Raw genomic sequence first — 18,139 nt, 5'->3', positions numbered from 1 at the left:
AGCAGAAAACACTTTTATTTCTTCACGACGTTTGAATTTAAAAATCAATCAAAATCTATTCATTGTGTAACCCCGCCCCCTGGCCCGCCCCCTCCAGGCTGTGCATAAAACAAAGTTTATTCAAATACTGAGTCGTGTTATTAAAGGGATAGAGTTTGTTTTTTTAAAACTTTTCCTTTAATGAGATTAAATCGGATTCAATGAGAAGAAACTGAGATTATTTGAAATAATCTGCTGCTCAAACAAAGTCAGTCAAAAGGACTAGAGGTCAGAGGTCAGAGGTCAGTTTATGTTTATTTCTTTACATTTCATCTATAAATCTGTGAAAATCCTTTTTCTTTTCTTCTAAAAAGTCATGTATTAAAAAGGAATGTTTGAGTGACAGGAGCAGTGGGCGGGGCCTCGTGAGCGGGGCCTGGTGGACGGGGCCTGCGTCTCAGATGTAGAACTGGTGAGCGGCGAGGTTGTCCATGAACGGCTGAACCAGGAAGTCAGTGGAGAAGTAGAAGATGAGGCCGAAGGTGATGGAGATGGGAAGAGCTGGTAAAGCCTTTTTAAAGATGGCCAAGAGCAGCAGAGTGAGACACAGACCCTGAAACACACACACACACACAGGTGAGACACATGACACACACACACAGGTGAGACACATGGCACACTCACACACACACACAGGTGAGACACATGGCACACTCACACACACACACAGGTGAGACACATGACACACACACACAGGTGAGACACATGACACACTCACACAGGTGAGACACATGACACACACACACACACAGGTGAGACACATGGCACACTCACACAGGTATGACACACACACACACACACACACAGGTGAGACACATGACACACTCACACACAGGTGAGACACATGACACACTCACACACAGGTGAGACACATGACACACACACACACACACAGGTGAGACACATGGCACACTCACACACACACAGGTGAGACACACACACACACACACTCAGGCACTTACGATGAGAATGGCCACGAAACAGGCCAGTGTTGTGTTCCAGTCTCCTCCGGTCGCTGCTGCTTTTCCAACCAGAACACTGTAAAAGATGAAGTCACCCAGTCCCAGCTTCACCCCCCCTACAAACACACAAACAAACACACACACACACAACACTGTAAAAGATGAAGTCACCCAGTCCCAGCTTCACCCCCCCTACAAACACACTCACACACTCTCACACACACACACTCTCTCTCTCTCACTCTCACACACTCACTCTCTCTCTCACTCACACACACACACTCACTGTCCTCCTCCAGCTCTTCTTCTGCAAACGTCCTGTGTTGTCTTCTCTCAGGCTCCGCCCCTCTGACACTCTGCTCCGCCTCTTCGTCTGAAAAACAAATGAGTCACAGTTAAAAGTCGTAAGAGTCACGATGTCGTAGAATCGTAAAGTCGTACAGGTCACGATGTCGTAGAGTCACGATGTCGTAGAGTCGCACAGGTCACGATGTCGTAAAGTCGCACAGGTCACGATGTCGTAGAGTCACGATGTCGTAGAATCGTAAAGTCGTACAGGTCACGATGTCGTACAGGTCACGATGTCGTAGAGTCGCACAGGTCACGATGTCGTAGAGTCACAATGTCGTAGAGTCACGATGTCGTAGAGTCGCACAGGTCACGATGTCGTAAAGTCGCACAGGTCACGATGTCGTAGAGTCACGATGTCGTAGAGTCACAATGTCGTAGAGTCACAATGTCGTAGAGTCACGATGTCGTAAAGTCGCACGGGTCACGATGTCGTAGAATCGTAAAGTCGTACAGGTCACGATGTCGTAGAGTCACGATGTCGTAGAGTCACGATGTCGTAGAGTCGCACAGGTCACTACGTGGTCGTATCCCATAATTCCTTGCAGTTATGACCTGAGTGTTGGGAGTGTGCAGTGTCAGTCGGGCTCGCCATCCCCACCGTCCACATCATGGCGGCTGAACACAAACAGAGAGAGGATTTAGAGGAGGACTCAGCAGTTGTTTGATTGACAGGAGGACGACTCAGCAGTTGTTTGATTGACAGGAGGACGACTCAGCAGTTGTTTGATTGACAGGAGGACGACTCAGCAGTTGTTTGATTGACAGGAGGACGACTCACAGGAGTAGATGAGGGCGGGGAAAATGGGCTCGTTTCGTTCCTGAGCCGTTTCCACCAACATCCTGAGAGGACCTTTAGGAGAGAGGACGGCCACCAGATCTGCAATCACAAGGCACAAGGCATTATGGGATGTCTGAGACAACAGTCAGGCCCCGCCTCTTTGGGAGGCTCAGCCCCCCTTCTCACCATATATGGAGATGGCTCCCAGGATGACCCACGCCGACCACTCGGGCAGGTACTTGATGAAGACGAGCGCCATGAGCGCACTGATGAGGATGAGGTAAGTCTGCTGCAGCTGTAGAGGACCTTTCCAGTGGATACAGATCATCCCCACGGCCCCGAAGTTCCAGATCAGCACCGACACCGTCACGTAGTCCACCGCCACGTTGTACGTCTTAAACACCTCCCTGAGACACGGTTACCACGGTTACCACGGAGACGCGGTTAACACGGAGACCGCGTCCGTCCACCACATGTGAAAAACTCACCCCAGATACATGAAGCTGAACCAGAAGAGGAGCATGAGCGAGGACAGGATGAGCCAGCCGTGGATGAACTACAGACACAGACACAGACACTCAGTGGACGTCCACACCAGGGGGCGGAGCCTGCTGCCGTTAGCTCACCTTGTAGCAGCGATACTTGTAGAGGACGACGAGGAAGACGGTCATGACCACGATGACGCTGATCATGATGATGGTGTTGAGGACAGAGTTGAGGAGGCGGCGGCCGACAGACGCCGTGTTCTCCGTGAACGGCGTGTAGATCCTGCCGAGACAAAAGCCGTGGTTAGCACTGAGTGTGGGAGGAGTCACGGAGGTGGGCGTGGCCTTGGCGTGAACCTACAGCTGCTGGTTGGTCTTCTCCGTGTAGAAGCTGACCGACTTGATGGTGGTTACCACGACGACCATGCAGAGCGTGACGGGGATGAAGAGCATGATCACGTGTTTGGCGCCGTACTTCAGCGTCAGCTCCTCCTCGTCCGCCTCCTGGTCCGAGGCCCCGCCCCCCCCTCCTTCACCGCCGCTGCCGTCCACGCCGTCCGGACCCGCTCGCCCGCTGACGCCCGGCTGCAACAACAGAGGGCGACATTCAGCAACAACAACAACATCAACACAGGTCACAGGTCACACGTGGTGAACGGACACCTGACCTTTGGCCTTAAAGGTGAGGCGTCTTCTGTGGGGGCGGAGTCAGGATCTGGCCTATAGGACGCCACCGCTGGACTTTCTGCCGGGACCAACGCCGTCCTCTCGTTGTAGAACTCGTCCTCGCTGTCTGAGGCGCTCATGATGCTAACTGTGAATAACAAGCACATCAGGCAGTGACAGCGCCCCCCACAGGACAACACAGAGTTTACACATATTTACTGTGTGTGTGTGCGTGTGTGAGAAACCTCCCGTTTCCATGACAACACATTCGTCTTACAGGATCACATGATATGTCGGTGCTAATGCTAACAGCTCCTCTGATACAAAGGGAACTTTTTTTTCACGTCGCTGTGTTGCAGAAATGACTCGGTTTAACTCGGTTTAACTCGGTTTAACCCGGTTTAACTCGGTTTAACCCGGTTTAACTCGGTTTAACCCGGGTTATGTCGGTCCTGTGACAGTGTAGTGTAAACAGAGCAGCGGTGTTAAAGCGGGTGAATGAACAGCAGTAAAACAAACATCTTACCGGAGTCGACGCGGAGGAAACTGGAGCTGGAGATAAACACACAACCCGGAAGACGGCGGTCAGCTGACTCTGGCACGTGATCAAGTAACGACAGCGGCGCAGGTCACGCGCTGTTTCTCCGTCAGTCTGCCGTCTTTGAACTCACACACACATTCACGGTCAGCTCAGATGATAATAATAAAAAAAAACAAATAATAACTGCGATAAAACAACAACAACAACAAGAAGAAGAAGGAAGAGGAGGAGGAGGAGGAGGAGGAGGAGGAGGTCCTTTCGTCACATCACTACATTTCCCATGATCCCCTTTGCTCTGGTATTTCCGGGTAGGTCGCCGTGGCAGCCATATTTGATGAGATTATGCTGTTGTGGCTGCGGTAACCAGACTTTAACCAGTTTAACCAGTTTAACGGCTCCGGTTTAACGGTGTGTTTTTCTCCTCCGGTTCGAAGCGGATTCGAGCTTCACCTTGAGACTGAACCGCTGCTCAACCGACGACACACACGCACCTGCAGCTCAACATGAACCCCGAGTAGTAAGTGTCAGAGCGGGCTGTGTGAGCTGGGAGCTCCCGCTGAGCTGTCACACACACACAAGCTAGGCTATGCTAGGCTAGGCTAGGCTGTGTGAGCTGTCACACATATCCAAGCTAAGCTAGGCTAGGCTGGGGTAGCGTTAGCGTTAGCCACCGGGCGGCTCGTCAGACCGCTGTGATGGACGTCAGCTGCCCGGTGTTCGGTGCTCGGTGCCCGGTGTTCGGTCGTCCTGTCACGGGACAGTGTTCGTGTAAAACACCGGTTAGCTGTGGTGAGTGAATGAGCGGTTTGTCCCGGGCTGACACAGCAGCCTCTGAAGCTAACATGCTAACAGATGATAGCAGCGACGTAGACACGTTCAGCAGCTTTATCTCGCACTTTTAGCGGATACGTTCCCGCTGTGTCCGCCACTGACATGACGTTTGTCCCGGTGTACATCGGGAATGTAACCGTTTACTGATTTAACGTAAATCAGGGGGAAAAACACGCAATGATTGCGCAAACCTCCGTCAAGGCCGCGGAGTTAAATAAACTCACAAAGTGTTTTAATCCTGACTCAGCACTAAACTACAGGGATTAACTAATCTGGACATTTAATCTCAATCTGCTCACAGAGAAACAGACGACATGAAAATAATAGTTCATGTGATTCACGTGACGTCATCAGGTCAGAGTGTGTTTGAAATGATGCTCAGTGTTTGTGTGTGAGGGTTAGAGGTGATTAATGTGTGTGTGTGTATACATGTATATATATGTGTGTCCATGGAGGTCACGTGACCTGTGCCATATCTCTGTCTCTCAATTCAAAATGCTTTATTGACACGACAGACATGTTTACAAGGTTATAACATGTGCTTTAATGAAGTAGCTCAGTGAAAGTGTGTCTGTGTGTGAGTCCACACTTGTTTCATCACGATTATGAACGAGTGAATGTGTTAAAGTGTTAAAGTGTTTTCTCTCCACAGTGATTATTTATTCAAACTGCTGCTGATCGGTGACTCTGGTGTCGGAAAGTCCTGCCTCCTCCTCCGCTTCGCAGTAAGTGTGTGTGTGTGTGTTATATAACGGACTGTTGTTGATAACACTGCAGGTGTCATATCTGCTCACACTCACCTGTGTGTGTGTGTGTGTTCTCAGGATGACACATACACAGAGAGTTACATCAGTACCATCGGTGTGGACTTCAAGATCAGGACCATCGAGTTGGACGGAAAGACCATAAAACTTCAGATTGTAAGGACGTGTGTGTGTCTGTGTGTGTCTGACTGTCTGTCTGTGTGTGTCTCTGACTGTGTGTGTGTGTGTCTCTGACTGTCTGTGTGTGTGTCTCTGACTGTCTGTGTGTGTCTCTGTGTGTGTGTGTGTATATGTATGTGTGTCTCTGTGTGTGTGTGTGTATATGTATGTGTGTCTCTGTGTGTGTGTGTGTGTATATGTATGTGTGTCTCTGACTGTCTTGTGTCCTCACAGTGGGACACAGCAGGACAGGAGAGGTTCCGCACCATCACGTCCAGTTACTACAGAGGAGCTCACGGCATCATCGTAGTTTACGACGTGACCGATCAGGTCAGTGAACGCGTCTCATATGACATCACACTCCTCTGTGACCGTGACATCACACTTCTCTGTGACCATGACATCACACTTCTCTGTGACCATGACATCACACTCCTCTGTGACCATGACATCACACTCCTCTGTGACCATGACATCACACTTCTCTGTGACCGTGACATCACACTTCTCTGTGACCGTGACATCACACTTCTCTGTGACCATGACATCACACTCCTCTGTGACCATGACATCACACTCCTCTGTGACCATGACATCACACTCCTCTGTGACCATGACATCACACTTCTCTGTGACCATGACATCACACTTCTCTGTGACCATGACATCACACTCCTCTGTGACCATGACATCACACTCCTCTGTGACCATGACATCACACTCCTCTGTGACCATGACATCACACTTCTCTGTGACCGTGACATCACACTCCTCTGTGACCATGACATCACACTTCTCTGTGACCGTGACATCACACTTCACTGTGACCATGACATCACACTCCTCTGTGACCATGACATCACACTTCTCTGTGACCATGACATCACACTTCTCTGTGACCATGACATCACACTCCTCTGTGACCATGACATCACACTCCTCTGTGACCATGACATCACACTCCTCTGTGACCATGACATCACACTTCTCTGTGACCATGACATCACACTTCTCTGTGACCATGACATCACACTCCTCTGTGACCATGACATCACACTCCTCTGTGACCATGACATCACACTTCTCTGTGACCATGACATCACACTCCTCTGTGACCATGACATCACACTTCTCTGTGACCATGACATCACACTCCTCTGTGACCATGACATCACACTTCTCTGTGACCACCAGAGGGCACACTCTGACATCAGCAGCTTTTTCCCTGACTGACCATGACTTTACAATTATCTAGTGAAGCTAATGGTAGAAACACATTTAACACACAGCTGTTAGCAGCTCCCAGAATGCACTGCTTCCCTGTCAGTGCCTGACGTGTCTCTGTCCTCAGGAGTCCTTCAACAATGTCAAACAGTGGCTGCAGGAGATCGACCGCTACGCCAGCGAGAACGTCAACAAGCTGCTCGTTGGTAACAAGTGTGACCTCACCACCAAGAAGGTCGTGGACTACACCACGGCTAAGGTGAGCGCAGCGACGCCATCGCCTGTAATCTGAGATAATCTACGCTAACGCGTGGAAAGCATGTGAAAAACACAGCCACTTCAGCACTTCTTCATCTTTCATCCTCTTTTCCTTTGGCAGGAATTCTCAGACAGTTTAGGAATTCCTTTCCTGGAAACCAGCGCTAAGAGCGCCACCAACGTGGAGCAGGCCTTCATGACCATGGCAGCAGAGATTAAGAAGAGGATGGGCCCCGGGGCCACGGCCGGAGCCGGCGACAAGTCCAACGTCAAGATCCAGAGCAAGCCTGTCAACACGTCATCTGGAGGCTGCTGCTGAGGCCCCGCCCACAAACACACCGTGACCTAAACCGAGCCCTGACCGAGGGGGGGGGGGGGTACGGGGGGGGGACAGACAGACAGGTTTGTAAATGTGCACAATATTCAGTCGTTAACAGGACGTTAATCCTCCAGAACACCTAAGAATTTTCTTCTTCATCCTCACTTTTACCAAAAAATACACAAACGCCGAGTCATCGTACGACGCCGTCACGTCTCCACATGAAGCACACGCTCGCTCACGCCCCCTTTAGGCTGTCCGACCACGTCCCAGTGACATCACCACCTCACAGCGTGGCCCCTCCCCCCTCTGGTTAACATTCAAACTGAAGCCTGTGCTGCATTCAGGAGACGTGAGGGCGTCCCACAGCGCCACCTGTCACATGTATATATTTCTACATCCGTGTTAAACGTGCGATCCAAGCCAACGCGTGATCCGTGGATTCTTTTCTTCTGTTGCTCAAATGTCAACGATTAAAGAATGAAGGAGATGTTTGATAACTGTGGCTGCTGCTGGTGTGGACTTATTTTAACATGATGACCTTTGACCTCTGAGCCATTCATACAGATGACAGACAGGGGGCGTTTCTTCACCTGCTGCAGATGATGACATCATCAGTGCTCAGGAGTGACCTCTAGAGGATGTTGGTGGGAGCGTATGTGTGTGAAGAGTGAACACAGATTGTCAGAAGAGGTCTCACTCTGTTTATTTTCAGGTGATAATAATAAAAGTGCACCTTTAAACACGTGGGTCCAGCGTCAGGTTTGAGATCAACCCTGAGCTCCAAGTTGTGATGTAAATGGAACCGGTTTTTATTGTATGGTGGTTAACCCTAACACACTGAGTTTCCTGTTAAAACAGTGAGAGAAATTATGTTCTTTTATTAAATGTTTATGCATCAAAACAATGGAAATACCTGTTTTACATACGTTTGTTCAAGTAAATTCAGACAAAATATTTTATAAATAACATATATATATTAGGTACATTATGTAATACAGCGAATAATCCTCCAAATATGTCACAGACTCAGGAATTATATTCATATAACAAACTGATCTCAACAAAAAAAACTGTACAGACAAAATATTCGCACTAAAACAAATCTTTTGCACAACTGATGTTTTGGCGTGTGGCGCCACCCACCGGCCTCTGCGCATCACTGCAGTCAGTGGAGTCTCAGCTGCCAGTTACGTGAGAGACGATGGCGGAGGCAACGAAACCTAAAAGACCTCGTTATGAATCACAAAAACGACAAGATAAAGAGCGCGGAAAAGCGAGGGTTTATATCGGAGCAGCCTTTGAACGATGGAGACGCTTAAAAGCTGAGAAGGATATAAAAACAGACGCGGAATTAGCGACGTTTCTCCTGGACAGGTAAGCTAAGCTTGGCTAACTAAGTTAGCATCATAGCTAACGGGGATGTACATTTCTTATACTTTGAACTGTCGGGTAATAACATTTCGATCATAGAAACAGACGTTAGCATCATGGCTAACGATAGGCTAACCCTAACCCGCTGAAACAAGTGGAAATAAACGGGAAATTATGACGGGTTATTTATTTAGCTTAGCGTCATTGTAAATAATGATTACTTGGCATGTTGGTGACGTCACTTCCGCTTGAGTAAATCTCTGCTCCGTTCACTTCCGGAGTGAACCCTCGCGTGCCCGTGTCTTTACGTCACTCATGGATCATGAACACTCGCTGCTCGTGAGCGCGTGAAACATAAGAAGAGAGAACCTCCAGAAGAGAGCGAAGACTCGGGTCAACACCGGGTCAACACCGGGTCAACACCGGGTCAACACCGGGAGAAACACCTTCTCAAGATGGAGGAAGCTCCGAGAAGTGGAGTGCGGAGGGACGCGGATGTGGCGCGTGTTCTGTTAGACCGGTAACCATGACAACACTTAGCCGCTGTTAGCACGTGAGCTAGCTGCCAACGATTAGCAAAGTTTAATCAAAGTGAACGCAGCGGAATAATCTGTGTTAGATTAAAACGATCAATAATGACTTCTGTTGTTCACTAACCGCCGCCATTTTGGAAACATTTCCCTCTGACTGTGGTTTATCAGTACACAGGAGTACACACAAGTTCACACAAGTACACACGAGTACACACAAGTACACAGTAGTTCACACGAATACACAGGTAAAGGTGTTTTAATGGTGAGTCACAGGTATAATAACAGTGTGTGTGTGAGTGAATGATTGTAATTGTGTTTATGTTTAAACCGATGACGTCATCTTTATGATTCAGTTACTATGGAGGAGGAGCATCAACGTTTAGCAGGAGACGCATCACAGCGCCATCTAGTGACCCACAGTCAGACGGGTAATGACAACAACACACACAGAAACACACAGGTGTTGATGCAGACGTTTCCATGGTAACGTGTCATCATTGTGTTTGTGCAGCAGGACAGACCATGATGAGACGTGGGAGACGGCAAGTGAGGACAGTGAGGGGGACCAGGACTTTGTCCCCTCCATCTGTCTCAGGTTAGTCATCACTGTCATCATGATGTCATCACTGTCATCATCACTTTCATGATGTCACCATCACTGTGATCATGATGTCATCACTGTCATCATGATGTCATCACTGTCATCATCACTGTCATGATGTCACCATCACTGTCATCATGATGTCATCACTGTCATCATCACTGTTATCATCGTCATGATGTCACCATCACTGTCATCGTCACTGTCATGATGTCATCACTGTTATCATCATCACTGTCAGGATGTCATCACTGTTATCATCGTCATGATGTCACCATCACTGTCATCGTCACTGTCATGTCATCACTATCATCATCACTGTCAGGATGTCATCACTGTTATCATCATCATGATGTCATCACTGTCATCATCACTGTCATGATGTCATCAGAGTCACATGGTTTAAATGACGATGATGTCATCAGTCACATGGTTTAAATGATGATGATGTCATCAGAGTCACATGGTTTAAATGATGATGATGTCATCAGTCACATGGTTTAAATGACGATGATGTCATCAGTCACATGGTTTAAATGATGATGATGATGTCATCAGAGTCACATGGTTTAAATGATGATGTCATCAGTCACATGGTTTAAATGATGATGTCATCACAGTCACATGGTTTAAATGATGATGATGTCATGACTTTTGAACAGAACAGCTGGAGGAAAACAAACAGAGCAAACAGTTTATGGAGAACAGACGTGACGGACGGACACGCCCACAGAGACGAGCGGACACGCCTACAGAGACGGGCGGACACGCCCACAGAGACGAGCGGACACGCCCACAGAGACAGACAGACGGATCACTGGAAACAAACACACACACACTGTGATCTTCCTGTTAAAATGTTATATTTTTTATGAAAATGTGAATAAAAGTGTTTTGTATAATGTTTTGTCAGTTTAATGTTATTATACTATAACAAATATTAGATCTTTTTGTGATCTTTTTGAATGAATTTAAGTTGTTTCTTAAAGTTCTAGATAAAAACGTAACTTTTTAATTTCATATTTAAACGTCGTTTCTTTACGAGGAGAAAGTAGTTCCTCGGAACATTTCGGCTTCCGTATCACTGCGCACCTCCGTCTCCCTGAACCTCGCACCTGCGGCCCGCGTCAGTGTGACAGGTGTCGTCGATGACGTCACTGCGTCGGTGCAGATGAAGTGTGTGACGTCATAGAACAGGACTGATGTGGAACTATATTGTGCGGCGGACGGACACCGGTGTGACGCCGTCAGAGTTCCTAAGTTCTCTGTTTAAATGTGACCGTGGATCTAAGTCCGCGGAGGGAACGGTGTCATGTTGTTCGGCCTCATCACCCGCTCATTCACGCACTTTGACGATGGGCGGAGCTTCTTCACTTGTTGCTAAAGTAACGGTTAGCTGTGCAGTTAGCCGGCGGCTAGCGGTGCTGTTAGCTTCCTGTGACCGGACTGGAAGCGTCGAGCTTCGCGGAGTGTAGCAGCGGAGCTCCGGGGCGTCGTGGGGCTGTCGGGGACCAGCGCCGGAATGGGAACCAGAACAGGAACCGGGCTGAATAGTGTGGCGGTGAACCCACCGGGACCGAACTCTGGGTCCGGCATCCAGGTCTACAGCGGCTCCGACCAGGACTCCGAGTCTGGGGACGAGGACGACCCGGCGGGTTCAGGCGGGGACAGGAGGGGGGTGAAGCGGGAGAGAAGTGACGGGAAGGCCGGGCACCAGTCAGCGGCCTCCGGCGGAGTCCCGGGGGCCAAACCCGGGAAGAAGACCCGAGGAAGAGTGAAGATCAAGATGGAGTTCATCGACAACAAGCTGAGGAGATACACGACCTTCAGCAAGAGGAAGACCGGCATCATGAAGAAGGTGGGTCACAGGGTCAGGGGTCACAGGGTCACGGGGTCACGGGGTCAGATTCTCACTCATTCACTCTTTATTGAAGTCACTGAGTGTAAACTAACTTTCCTTCAGTTATAAAAGTTAGAGTGATGCTGAACTAACTACTAACCAGTATTCCTAACCTTAACTAAGTACCAACTACTACTCCTAACTAAGTACTAATAAGTACTCCTAACAATAACTACTAAGTACTAATGAGTACTAACCCTGCTCAATCATTGATGATCATTTTCTGTCCCCCTGTCTGTCTGTCTGTCTGTCTGTGTGTGTGTGTGTGTGTGTGTGTGTGTCTGTCTGTCTGTCTGTCTGTCTGTCTGTCTGTCTGTGTGTGTGTGTCTGTCTGTCTGTCTGTCTCCCTGTCTGTCTGTCTGTCTGCAGGCGTATGAGTTGTCCACACTAACAGGGACTCAGGTGTTGCTGCTCGTTGCCAGTGAGACGGGTCACGTTTACACGTTTGCGACCAGGAAACTTCAGCCCATGATTACGTCAGAAACAGGAAAAGCTCTGATCCAGACGTGTCTCAACTCGCCAGACTCTCCGCCGCGCTCTGACCCCGCCTCTGACCCCGCCTCTGACTCCGCCTCTGACCAGAGGATGAGCGCCACGGGCTTCGAGGAGACTGACCTCACCTACCAAGTGTCAGAGGCAGAGCCGTGCTCAGACGTTACCAAGGTAACAGAGTCAGAGTGGGTGTGGTTAGAGGTCAGAGTGGGTGTGGTCTCAGGTGTCCTCTGAGTGTCCTCTGTGTCGTCCTGCAGGATCCCGTCAAACCAACATATGCAGTGTCCACACAGGCTCCTCCCACCTCCTCTGTGACCATGCAGGTGCAGAGCAGCGCCCCCTCCTGGCAGCCGCCCACCTCCTCTAACGGCTCAGTGATAAAGACGTCGGCAGGTGTTGTTCTTCCTGGAGGCTTCACCTTGATGCCAGGTTAGGGGGGGGGGGGGGGGGGGGGGGGGGCGTGTCTCTGTGGTTACCACGGTAACCTCACCTGTGATAGCTGGGTAGAAACTTGTAGCATTGGTTGTAACCTCACAGCTTCCTGGCCCCGCCCCCTCAGGTTTGTCGCTGCCCCCCAGCACACACACCATCCCCCTCAGTCAGCTGCAGACTCCGCCTCTGACCATCCAGGGTCACGCCTCCACACTGCATGCCCCGCCCACATCATCGACCACGCTGCTCCGCCTCCCAGCCACCGTGTCACTGGCAGGTCAGAACATCACACACACACACACGTGTTAATACACACTCACACACACACGGTGTGTTTACCTCATGTGTCCACCAGGGGGCGGAGTCTCTCAGCAGCTGCAGACAGTCCAGGTGCAGACCAGCAGTAAGGCCTCCACCAATCAGAGCAGCTCAGACATCCACAGACACACCTCCTCCACAGGTATGACTTTAGCCACGCCTTCTCCACTTGGGGATGAGTTTAGCCACGCCCCTTCCACAGGGATGACTTTGGCCACGCCTCCTCCACCCGGGATGAGTTTAGCCACGTCTCCTCCACAGGGATGGATTTAGCCACGCCTCCTCCACTCGGGATGAGTTGAGTCACGTCTCCTCCACTCGGGATGACTTTAGCCACGCCTCCTCCACAGGGATGACTTTAGCCACGCCTCTCTGCTTCTTGTCCTCACTTTAATCCCATGTTTGTACATATGAACAATATCTTTACAGTGTTTTGTAAGAATAAATCACCTCTGTCTCTCTTGTCTCCTCCTCTTCCTCAGGTCACATGATGTACTCCGGTGGTCACACACTCATGTACGCTGCACCAGCGCCCTCTCTTGGTGACGGCAGCCTCACCGTCCTCAACACCTTCTCCTCGACAGGCCACGCCCAGTCACATGACCCTGGTAGGACCGTCATCACTTTGTTCATGTCTCGTCGTCTTTGATCTAATAAAGTTTTTCTGTCTGTTGGTCAGGTGTCGTCCCACAGGTCTTCCTCACCTCGCTGCCCCCGGTGGCCGCTCAGATCCCTGTGTCAGCAGTGCAGCTTCATCAGGTACCACAGCTGATGTTTGTTTGTTTGTTTGTTTGGTCAAACACTGATGTTTGTTTATTTGTTTGGTCAAATGCTGATGTTTGTTTGTTTTCTGCTCAGATGGTGATCAGTCAACAGAGCAGCAGCAGCAACAACCTGACGGAGCTGCAGGTCGTCAGTCTGGACGTCCACCAATCAAAAGACGACTGACGTCACATGACTTCCTGTTTACTTGTCTGTGTTTGGCGTCATCGGGTGATCACGTGACTCACCGATGAACAAAGTGCCAAATACACTCTGTGGAGAAGTGAACTGTAGAGGGCAGCACTGACGCATGACGTCATCTGTGACCTCACACTGACTCAGTAGCTCCTGTTTGTAACATGTGACCAGTTACAGATCAGCTGTTTGTTCTGACGTCATGGCAACAGTATGTGTGTGTGTGTGAAAGTGTTTTATTCCAACATCTGCAGTTAATCATGCATTTATTTTCATCTCTATTTAATAAAAAATACATTTAGTTCATGATTGTTTTTGTTAATGAAAAAAGAAACGGCCATTTTTTTCCCCTCAAAGGTGTGACGTCACACAGTGCGCCGCCGTCTGTGCGTCAGCAGCGCGACACGTGTGGCGCTCTTTCTCTGTTAGCTAACAGCCGCTAGCCGCGCAGCACAGGAAGCTCCGTTCTTTTCGTGTTTGTTCGGTGACTTTGAGGCGAATTAACCGCACAGAGACGATGGCTGCCGCCGGGACTCAGAGCAGGAAGAGGCTCCTGAAGGACGAGGACATGACCAAGGTGGAGTTTGAGACCAGCGAGGAGGTGGACGTCACCCCCACGTTCGACACCATGGGCCTTCGAGAGGACCTGCTCCGCGGCATCTACGCTTACGGTAGGCCGAGGATCCGCGCGGCCTCCGGTGCTTCTGGAGTTAGCTTATTGCTAAGTTTAGCTGCGTAGTTTGTCTTTATATATATATTTGTGTTAAATGAGTTTATTGGATGACTGTGTCCTCTGAGTATTTGTTCTCTGATGTGTTTACTTTTTGTTTAAATTCTAAACTTTGATGCTTCGACATTCCGTTTAGCATGTTAGCATTAGCTGTTGAGCTAACGCTCCTCGTTTCTCAGCGGAAGATTTTCACTGCTTAACCGGACTCTGGTCCCGCCGGTCCCCGTGTTAATGTAGCCGGGATGTGTTTGTGTATTTGATGCCGAAGTGAGCAGGAGACCGCGGGGAGAAGGAGCGAACCGTAACCGCCTTTCTGCCGCGTGTGTAGTCTGTGACCCGCGGGTTAAACTCTTTAAATCACCCGTGAAGTGAGTGGAGTTCAGTTTGAACGGAAGATGGTGAATATGTGACGTCATCCTTAGACCTGAACCGAACCAGGTGATTAGAAAGTCCGGTTTTAAAGTTCGAGCTTCAGCTCCAGTGTTTCTTCTTCTGTGGAAACATGGACTTCACCTTTAGCGCCACCTGCTGTTGAAGCAGCAGCAGCCATGTTTATTTCAAAGATTGTCTTTATATTTGTACAGCACAGAGTTACACACATGTTTACATGTTAAAGTCAGTCAGAAACATGACTGTGTGTGTGTGTGTTTCAGGCTTTGAGAAGCCCTCAGCGATCCAGCAGAGAGCAATCAAACAGATCATCAAAGGCAGAGACGTCATCGCTCAGTAAGACTTTACTCTGTTATCAGTTCTCTGTCTTCTGTCCTCAGTCCTCAGTCCTCTGTTTTCCGTCTGTTTCATGGTCTAACATCTGCTCTCTGTTGTGTTCAGGTCTCAGTCTGGAACAGGAAAGACGGCCACGTTCTGTGTGTCTGTGCTGCAGTGTCTGGACATCCAGGTCAGTGTGTGTCTCCTGCTGGTTCACTTGATGACCTCTTGTCCTCATGTGTGTCCTCCCGTTTGTCCTCATGTGTGTCCTCATGTGTGTCCTCCCGTTTGTCCTCCCGTTTGTCCTCATGTGTGTCCTCATGTGTGTCCTCCCGTTTGTCCTCCCGTTTGTCCTCCTGTGTCCTCCCGTTTGTCCTCATGTGTGTCCTCCTGTGTCCTCCCGTTTGTCCTCCCGTTTGTCCTCATGTGTGTCCTCATGTGTGTCCTCCCGTTTGTCCTCCCGTTTGTCCTCATGTGTGTCCTCATGTGTGTCCTCTTGTGTGTCCTCTTGTGTGTCCTCATGTATGTCCTCATGTGTCCTCCTGTGTGTCCTCATGTATGTCCTCATGTGTCCTCTTATCCTCCAGGTGAGAGAGACCCAGGCTCTGATCCTTGCTCCCACCAGAGAGCTGGCTGGACAGATCCAGAAGGTAAAGATTCATCAGCCAATCGTGAGACAGCAAACATGATGACTGTTCTGTGTCCTGCTCTCTTATTGGCTCTCTCTCTCTCTCTCTCAGGTGTTGCTCGCTCTTGGAGACTACATGAACGTCCAGTGTCACGCCTGCATCGGAGGAACCAACGTTGGTGAGGACATCAGGAAGTTAGACTACGGTCAACACGTGGTCTCAGGGACGCCTGGACGAGTCTTTGGTGAGCTGTGATTGATCTGTGATTGACCTGTGATTGGTCGCTGTGATCGAGCTGTGATTGGTCGCTGTGTGGCTGCAGCAGCCAATAAGAAGCTGACGTGTGTCGTCCTGCAGATATGATTCGTCGCAGGAGTCTGAGGACCAGAGCCATCAAGATGCTGGTCCTGGATGAAGCTGATGAGATGCTGAACAAAGGTGATGATGATGATGATGATGATGATGATGATGATGATGATGTCACAGTGATGATGATGATGATGATGCTGACCTGTGTGTGTGTGTGTGTGCAGGCTTTAAGGAGCAGATCTATGATGTGTACCGTTACCTTCCTCCTGCCACACAGGTGGTTCTGATCAGTGCGACTTTACCACATGAGATCCTGGAGATGACCAACAAGTTCATGACTGACCCCATCAGGATCCTGGTCAAACGGTCAGTACACAACGACACACAACTACACACACACACACACAGCAGAACCACACTAACCCCCCCCCCCCCCCTCCCCTCAGTGATGAGCTGACTCTGGAGGGAATCAAACAGTTCTTTGTTGCCGTGGAGAGAGAGGAGTGGAAGTTTGACACTCTGTGTGACCTCTACGACACTCTGACCATCACACAGGCCGTCATCTTCTGTAACACCAAGAGAAAGGTCAGAGGTCACCTCTCACACACACACACACACACAGGCCGTCATCTTCTGTAACACCAAGAGATAGGTCAGAGGTCACCTCACACACACACACACACACAGGCCGTCATCTTCTGTAACACCAAGAGATAGGTCAGAGGTCACCTCACACACACACAGGCCGTCATCTTCTGTAACACCAAGAGATAGGTCAGAGGTCACCTCACACACACACACACACACACACACACACACACAGGCCGTCATCTTCTGTAACACCAAGAGAAAGGTCAGAGGTCACCTCACACACATGTACATTTACTCTGACACAGTGAAATGTTCTGTGTACATTGATGAGTGTATTAATCATTGATCAGTGTATTGGTGACTGTATTGATGACTGATGAGTGTATTGATTATTGATGACTGACAGGTGGACTGGCTGACAGAGAAGATGAGAGAAGCAAACTTCACAGTGTCTTCGATGCATGGAGACATGCCTCAGAAAGAGAGAGAGTCCATCATGAAGGAGTTCAGATCAGGAGCCAGGTAACACACACACACACACACACACAGGACAGGTGTGTGTAAACAGGTGTGTAGTAACCGTGTGTGTGTTTTCACAGTCGTGTGTTGATCTCCACGGACGTGTGGGCTCGAGGTCTGGACGTTCCTCAGGTTTCTCTGATCATCAACTATGATCTGCCTAACAACAGAGAGCTCTACATCCACAGGTGAAGAGGGGGCGTGGCCTGTGCTCAGTGGGTGTTTTTTTTCTTTCCTTGAACTCTGAGTTGACCTCTGACCTCTTCCAGGATTGGTCGATCGGGTCGTTACGGTCGTAAGGGCGTGGCCATTAACTTTGTGAAGAACGATGACATCAGGATCCTGCGAGACATCGAGCAGTATTACTCCACCCAGATCGACGAGATGCCCATGAACGGTAAGTGGGCGGAGCTCAGCGCTGCACTGCATGATGGGATATTTATGTCAGCTAATGTGTTTTTGTCTCTGCAGTGGCCGACCTGATCTGATGACATCATACTACGGCCCCGCCCCTCTGATTGGACCTGGAAGACATCATACCAGAGCCCCGCCCCCTCACTTCCTGTTGTTTTTGTTGTTTTTTTTAAACTGTTTTAGTGTTTTTCTTAACTCGAGGTAAAAAAAAGAAAAAGTTTGATTTGTTTTTGTAAATAAAGTTTTGGTTCAAAC

General features: G+C 49.4%; 5 protein-coding genes across 9 annotated transcripts; 4 read left to right on the top strand and 1 right to left on the bottom strand.

Moving 5' to 3' along the window:
- Nucleotides 1–82: 82 nt before the first annotated feature.
- On the bottom strand, nucleotides 83–3,864 carry psen2 (presenilin 2). Of its 2 annotated transcripts, XM_083905761.1 has the most exons (11): nucleotides 3,808–3,864; nucleotides 3,284–3,429; nucleotides 2,977–3,200; nucleotides 2,757–2,898; nucleotides 2,619–2,686; nucleotides 2,317–2,537; nucleotides 2,131–2,229; nucleotides 1,905–1,967; nucleotides 1,288–1,374; nucleotides 1,002–1,117; nucleotides 83–592 (listed from the first exon to the last, which is right to left on the bottom strand). In XM_083905761.1, exons 2-11 carry the CDS (start codon nucleotides 3,419–3,421, stop codon nucleotides 437–439), a joined length of 1,314 nt encoding a protein of 437 aa, XP_083761887.1. In that variant the 5' UTR covers nucleotides 3,422–3,429; nucleotides 3,808–3,864; the 3' UTR covers nucleotides 83–436. The 2 variants fall into 2 exon arrangements, with proteins under 2 accessions (XP_083761887.1, XP_083761886.1); XM_083905760.1 differs by lacking the exon at nucleotides 3,808–3,864 and having other exon boundaries at nucleotides 3,284–3,645.
- Nucleotides 3,865–4,162: 298 nt separating this feature from the next.
- Nucleotides 4,163–8,175, top strand: LOC310940766 (ras-related protein Rab-1A). The gene is made up of 6 exons (XM_083905765.1): nucleotides 4,163–4,339; nucleotides 5,306–5,378; nucleotides 5,478–5,573; nucleotides 5,811–5,906; nucleotides 6,928–7,059; nucleotides 7,180–8,175. Exons 1-6 carry the CDS (start codon nucleotides 4,326–4,328, stop codon nucleotides 7,375–7,377), a joined length of 609 nt encoding a protein of 202 aa, XP_083761891.1. The 5' UTR covers nucleotides 4,163–4,325; the 3' UTR covers nucleotides 7,378–8,175.
- Nucleotides 8,176–8,575: 400 nt separating this feature from the next.
- LOC310940768 (uncharacterized protein) lies at nucleotides 8,576–10,740 on the top strand. 3 transcript variants are annotated; one of them, XM_083905768.1, is made up of 4 exons: nucleotides 8,576–8,754; nucleotides 9,638–9,712; nucleotides 9,799–9,879; nucleotides 10,548–10,740. In XM_083905768.1, the coding sequence occupies exons 1-4, from the start codon at nucleotides 8,582–8,584 to the stop codon at nucleotides 10,597–10,599; spliced, it is 381 nt and encodes a 126-aa protein (XP_083761894.1). In that variant the 5' UTR covers nucleotides 8,576–8,581; the 3' UTR covers nucleotides 10,600–10,740. The 3 variants fall into 3 exon arrangements, 2 of the variants coding, with proteins under 2 accessions (XP_083761894.1, XP_083761893.1); XM_083905767.1 differs by having other exon boundaries at nucleotides 9,796–9,879; XR_014593078.1 differs by lacking the exon at nucleotides 8,576–8,754 and adding an exon at nucleotides 9,024–9,546 and having other exon boundaries at nucleotides 9,796–9,879.
- Nucleotides 10,741–11,176: 436 nt separating this feature from the next.
- Nucleotides 11,177–14,268, top strand: LOC310940761 (serum response factor-like). Of its 2 annotated transcripts, XM_083905758.1 has the most exons (8): nucleotides 11,177–11,743; nucleotides 12,155–12,448; nucleotides 12,535–12,706; nucleotides 12,837–12,986; nucleotides 13,065–13,169; nucleotides 13,510–13,635; nucleotides 13,707–13,786; nucleotides 13,886–14,268. In XM_083905758.1, the coding sequence occupies exons 1-8, from the start codon at nucleotides 11,408–11,410 to the stop codon at nucleotides 13,973–13,975; spliced, it is 1,353 nt and encodes a 450-aa protein (XP_083761884.1). In that variant the 5' UTR covers nucleotides 11,177–11,407; the 3' UTR covers nucleotides 13,976–14,268. The 2 variants fall into 2 exon arrangements, with proteins under 2 accessions (XP_083761884.1, XP_083761885.1); XM_083905759.1 differs by lacking the exon at nucleotides 13,065–13,169.
- A 150-nt stretch (nucleotides 14,269–14,418) lies between these two features.
- On the top strand, nucleotides 14,419–18,137 carry eif4a3 (eukaryotic translation initiation factor 4A3). Its single transcript, XM_083905762.1, has 12 exons — nucleotides 14,419–14,655; nucleotides 15,368–15,440; nucleotides 15,546–15,612; nucleotides 16,010–16,072; nucleotides 16,163–16,295; nucleotides 16,409–16,489; nucleotides 16,585–16,726; nucleotides 16,807–16,945; nucleotides 17,358–17,473; nucleotides 17,551–17,658; nucleotides 17,740–17,867; nucleotides 17,942–18,137. The coding sequence occupies exons 1-12, from the start codon at nucleotides 14,502–14,504 to the stop codon at nucleotides 17,956–17,958; spliced, it is 1,221 nt and encodes a 406-aa protein (XP_083761888.1). The 5' UTR covers nucleotides 14,419–14,501; the 3' UTR covers nucleotides 17,959–18,137.
- Nucleotides 18,138–18,139: the final 2 nt, after the last annotated feature.

This window comes from Microchirus variegatus (assembly GCF_963457635.1).
Source record: "Microchirus variegatus genome assembly, chromosome: 19".
Classification (NCBI taxonomy): Eukaryota; Metazoa; Chordata; class Actinopteri; order Pleuronectiformes; family Soleidae; genus Microchirus; species Microchirus variegatus.
The sequence above is the reverse complement of the archived record's forward strand: the minus strand, read 5'-3'. Positions and strand labels throughout refer to the sequence as shown.

Excerpts from the sequence above, each read along its gene's own strand:
- psen2 (XM_083905760.1), bottom strand. The coding sequence starts at position 3,448 with ATGTGCTTGTTATTCACAGTTAGCATCATGAGCGCCTCAGACAGCGAG. Across the intron at positions 1,968-2,130 it reads CCCCGCCCTCATCTACTCCT|CCGCCATGATGTGGACGGTG; the intron begins GTGAGTCGTCCT and ends GTTTGTGTTCAG. Across the intron at positions 593-1,001 it reads GTTTCGTGGCCATTCTCATC|GGTCTGTGTCTCACTCTGCT; the intron begins GTAAGTGCCTGA and ends TGTGTGTTTCAG.
- LOC310940766 (XM_083905765.1), top strand. Across the intron at positions 5,907-6,927 it reads TTTACGACGTGACCGATCAG|GAGTCCTTCAACAATGTCAA; the intron begins GTCAGTGAACGC and ends CTCTGTCCTCAG. Across the intron at positions 7,060-7,179 it reads TGGACTACACCACGGCTAAG|GAATTCTCAGACAGTTTAGG; the intron begins GTGAGCGCAGCG and ends TTCCTTTGGCAG.
- LOC310940768 (XM_083905767.1), top strand. The coding sequence starts at position 8,582 with ATGGCGGAGGCAACGAAACCTAAAAGACCTCGTTATGAATCACAAAAA. Across the intron at positions 9,713-9,795 it reads AGTGACCCACAGTCAGACGG|CAGGACAGACCATGATGAGA; the intron begins GTAATGACAACA and ends GTGTTTGTGCAG. Across the intron at positions 9,880-10,547 it reads GTCCCCTCCATCTGTCTCAG|AACAGCTGGAGGAAAACAAA; the intron begins GTTAGTCATCAC and ends ACTTTTGAACAG.
- LOC310940761 (XM_083905758.1), top strand. The coding sequence starts at position 11,408 with ATGGGAACCAGAACAGGAACCGGGCTGAATAGTGTGGCGGTGAACCCA. Across the intron at positions 12,707-12,836 it reads AGGCTTCACCTTGATGCCAG|GTTTGTCGCTGCCCCCCAGC; the intron begins GTTAGGGGGGGG and ends CCGCCCCCTCAG. Across the intron at positions 13,170-13,509 it reads CAGACACACCTCCTCCACAG|GTCACATGATGTACTCCGGT; the intron begins GTATGACTTTAG and ends CCTCTTCCTCAG.
- eif4a3 (XM_083905762.1), top strand. The coding sequence starts at position 14,502 with ATGGCTGCCGCCGGGACTCAGAGCAGGAAGAGGCTCCTGAAGGACGAG. Across the intron at positions 14,656-15,367 it reads CCGCGGCATCTACGCTTACG|GCTTTGAGAAGCCCTCAGCG; the intron begins GTAGGCCGAGGA and ends TGTGTGTTTCAG. Across the intron at positions 15,441-15,545 it reads GGCAGAGACGTCATCGCTCA|GTCTCAGTCTGGAACAGGAA; the intron begins GTAAGACTTTAC and ends TGTTGTGTTCAG.